This window comes from Acipenser ruthenus, chromosome 57 (genome assembly GCF_902713425.1).
Source record: "Acipenser ruthenus chromosome 57, fAciRut3.2 maternal haplotype, whole genome shotgun sequence".
Classification (NCBI taxonomy): Eukaryota; Metazoa; Chordata; class Actinopteri; order Acipenseriformes; family Acipenseridae; genus Acipenser; species Acipenser ruthenus.
Window position 1 is genome coordinate 4,975,872 of NC_081245.1, and position 4,255 is coordinate 4,980,126.

At 53.5% G+C, this 4,255-nt stretch overlaps 1 protein-coding gene across 1 annotated transcript; it reads right to left on the reverse strand.

Annotated features, from left to right (window-relative positions):
• Positions 1-273: 273 nt before the first annotated feature.
• Positions 274-3,851, reverse strand: LOC117967245 (zinc finger protein 501-like). The gene is made up of 5 exons (XM_059017550.1): positions 3,710-3,851; positions 2,392-2,517; positions 1,970-2,188; positions 1,048-1,738; positions 274-511 (listed from the first exon to the last, which is right to left on the reverse strand). The coding sequence occupies exons 1-5, from the start codon at positions 3,849-3,851 to the stop codon at positions 274-276; spliced, it is 1,416 nt and encodes a 471-aa protein (XP_058873533.1).
• Positions 3,852-4,255: the final 404 nt, after the last annotated feature.

Sequence of the window (4,255 nt, forward strand, 5' to 3'; positions counted from 1 at the left end):
CCTCTCTCTCTCCTCTCTCTCCCCTCTCCTCCCCTCCTCTCCTCTCTCTCTCCTCTCCCCCCTCTCCTCTCTCTCTCTCCCCCCTCTCCTCTCCTCCCTCTCTCTCCTCCCTCTCTCTCCTCCCTCCTCCCCCTCTCTCCCCCCTCTCTCTCCTCCCTCCTCCCCCTCTCTCTCCCCTCTCTCTCCCCTCTCTCTCCTCTCCCCTCTCCTCCCTCCCCTCTCTCTCCTCTCCCCTCTCCTCCCTCCCCTCTCCTCTCTCCCCCCTCTCTCTCTCTAGTCTCTGGTGCAGGCGTGGCTCCTGTACTGGTAAGAGTATGTAAAATGCCGGTCACAGTGTGTGCAGTGGTAGGGTGTCTCTCCCGTGTGGATTCTCTGGTGTGTTTTGAGCGCCCCCCTCTGGTTGAAGCTCTTAGCGCACACCCCGCAGCTGTAGGGTGTCTCTCCCGTGTGAGTGCGCCAGTGTTTCTTCAGAGTGCCGGAGCGTCCAAATGTCTTCCCACACTCCAAACACCTGAGAGACAGAGACAGAGACACACAGGGAGGCATTAATATAGAGGATTAGCAAAACTCTTACACACTGCAAACACCCCTCTCTCCATCTCTCTGTACCCCTCTCTATCTCTCTGTACTCCTCTCTATCTCTCTGTACCCCTCTATCTCTCTGTACCCCTCTATCTCTCTGTACCCCTCTCTCTATCTCTCTGTACTCCTCTCTATCTCTCTGTACCCCTCTATCTCTCTGTACCCCTCTCTCTATCTCTCTGTACCCCTCTCTATCTCTCTGTACCCCTCTATCTCTCTGTACCCCTCTCTATCTCTCTGTACCCCTCTCTCTATCTCTCTGTACCCCTCTCTATCTCTCTGTACCCCTCTCCATCTCTCTGACCCCCTCTCTCTATCTCTCTGTACCCCTCTCTATCTCTCTGTTCTCCTCTCTATCTCTGTACCCCTCTCCATCTCTCTGTACTCCTCTCTATCTCTGTCCTCCTCTCTATTTCTCTGTTCTCATCTCTCTGCACCCCTCTATCTGTCCCCCTCTCCTCTCACCTGTACGGTCTCTCCCCGGTGTGGACCCTCTCGTGAGTCTTCAGGTCTCCCAGTTGGGCGAATGGTTTCTGGCACTGGGAGCACTGGTAGGGAGCCTGGCCCGAGTGGATGTTCTGATGGGTTTTCAGGTAGCGGGCCGTCCGGAACACCTTGCTGCACCGGAGGCAGGGAAACTGGGAGGACTGGGAGGGGGACTGGGAGTGCGATCGCTGACGGTGCCTCACCAGTAACTCCAGCCTTGTGAAGCTCTCTCCACAGTCAGAGCAGCGATGCACATTCCCAGACTCCTCCCCCTCATCCTTACAGGGGGCGGGACTGCCAGACTCCTCCCCCTCATCCTTACAGGGGATGCTGCCAGACTCCTCCCCCTTCTCTTTACAGGAAGCTGGGCAGCCAGGCTCCTCCTCCTCCTCATCACAGGGGGCGGGGCTACCAGGCTCGGGGGCGGGGCTGTGCCCCCTCAGGTGCTCCTCCAGGGAGAGGTAGTCCCTGAAGCTCCGCCCGCACTCGCTGCACAGGTACAGGGTCTGGGCCAGGTTGTGGTGCTCCTGGTGGGACTCCAGTTCATCTGCGTGCTGGAAGCTGAGGTCACAGTGAGGGCAGGGGTGCGGGGGGGAGGGGGAGGGGGAGGGGGAGCGGCGAGGGGGGGGGCCCGCTCCTCCAGGGGGGGCTGGGTTATGGAGGACGATTCCTTTCGGAAGGGGTGACCTGCGGGACAAGGAAACAAGGTCCTGAGAATGTTTCATCCCAAATCGGACGAGCGACGCGATTTGATTTGATCTGCACAGCCAATCAAAACCACAGAAACAACGAGGGGAGGGGCGTGTCCTAATGCACAGCCAATCAAAACTGCGACCAGTAAACCAGAGCTCTCTCCCTGGCACAGCCACTTCACTGACAGACAGCAAGTGAGTTTCCTTACCCGTGTGAGTGCGGACCCCGGAGGGGGCGGGGCGGGCGCGAGAGGAGGGGGCGGGGCCGACCGGCAGAGGGCGGGGCTTGAAGCAGGGCATCTTGAGATTGACAGCTCTGCTGCGCAGGGTCTCCAGGTACTGCTTCCTGTGAGAGCGCTTGATGTGCTTCTCCAGATAGTGATGAGCAGTGAAGCAAATATCACAGTGAAGACACGGGTACGAGAGAACTGAGAGAGAGAAGAGAGAGAGGGGAGAGGGGAGAGAGAGAGGAGAGAGGAGAGGAGAGGAGAGATTAATTAATATAAACCATTCAGAGACAAATGAAAGAAGGTCCTGAGCGAGTTTCATCACAATCGGATGTTTCTCTAGATAAATCTAAAATAAGACACACACACACACACACAGAGACACACACACGTGCTTCACTTACTGCTCGTGCCAGAGGGGGCGGGCTTCAGACTGGCCCCGCCCCCCTGTCTCACATCTCTGTCGTCATGGAGATCCTGATTCAGGGTCTCCGTGGTGATGGTCAGATCCTCCTCCTCCTTCTCAGCTTCTACACAACAAGCACAGAATAAATAATAATAATAATAATAATAATAATAATAATAAAGCATAAAGCATAGGGAAGCATTGTAAAGCACAGAGAGGTCTGGTAAAGCATAGGGAAGCATTGTAAATCACAGAGAGGTCTGGTAAAGCATAGGGAAGCATTGTAAATCACAGAGAGGTCTGGTAAAGCACAGGGAAGCATTGTAAAGCACAGAGAGGTCTGGTAAAGCATAGGGAAGCATTGTAAATCACAGAGAGGTCTGGTAAAGCACAGGGAAGCATTGTAAAGCACAGAGAGGTCTGGTAAAGCATAGGGAAGCATTGTAAAGCACAGAGAGGTCTGGTAAAGCATAGGGAAGCATTGTAAAGCACAGAGAGGTCTGGTAAAGCACAGGGAAGCATTGTAAAGCACAGAGAGGTCTGGTAAAGCACAGGGAAGCATTGTAAAGCACAGAGAGGTCTGGTAAAGCACAGGGAAGCATTGTAAAGCACAGAGAGGTCTGGTAAAGCACAGGGAAGCATTGTAAAGCACAGAGAGGTCTGGTAAAGCACAGGGAAGCATTGTAAAGCACAGAGAGGTCTGGTAAAGCACAGGGAAGCATTGTAAAGCACAGAGAGGTGTGGTAAAGCATAGGGAAGCATTGTAAAGCACAGAGAGGTCTGGTAAAGCATAGGGAAGCATTGTAAAGCACAGAGAGGTCTGGTAAAGCATAGGGAAGCATTGTAAAGCACAGAGAGGTGTGGTAAAGCATAGGGAAGCATTGTAAAGCACAGAGAGGTCTGGTAAAGCATAGGAAAGCATTGTAAAGCACAGAGAGGTCTGGTAAAGCATAGGGAAGCATTGTAAAGCACAGAGAGGTCTGGTAAAGCATAGGGAAGCATTGTAAAGCACAGAGAGGTCTGGTAAAGCATAGGGAAGCATTGTAAAGCACAGAGAGGTCTGGTAAAGCATAGGGAAGCATTGTAAAGCACAGAGAGGTCTGGTAAAGCATAGGGAAGCATTGTAAAGCACAGAGAGGTCTGGTAAAGCATAGGGAAGCATTGTAAAGCACAGAGAGGTCTGGTAAATCATAGGGAAGCATTGTAAAGCACAGAGAGGAGTGGTAAGCCTCTGCTGAGGTCTCTGTGTGTCTCTGCTCTGTTTAATATGATTGGGGTTTGCTGTGTTGAATTGGTAAGGCTGGTCTGGTTCTTACCGCACTGCATCCGTCTCCTCTCCTCTTCCTCCTCCTCCTCTTCCTCGTCCCGTTTCTTCATGATCTCCGATCCGTCCTCACTGACGACCCATCGAGTCACCGAGCGACGTTTTGAACCCTTGTTCCCCGCGAGGCACGACATCACGAGAGAGACACGCCCCCCCACACACACAGCCAGCGAGACTCTGAGACACAACACAGGAGAGGAGAGCTTCATAGAGGAGTGAACATGACTGACACATGACATCACGAGAGAGAGACACGCCCCCACACACACACAGCCAGCGAGACTCTGAGACACAACACAGGAGAGGAGAGCTTCATAGAGGAGTGAACATGACTGACACATGACATCACGAGAGAGACACGCCCCCCCACACACACACAGCCAGCGAGACTCTGAGACACAACACAGGAGAGGAGAGCTTCATAGAGGAGTGAACATGACTGACACATGACATCACGAGAGAGAGACACGCCCCCACACACACACAGCCAGCGAGACTCTGAGACACAACACAGGAGAGGAGAGCTTCATAGAGGAGT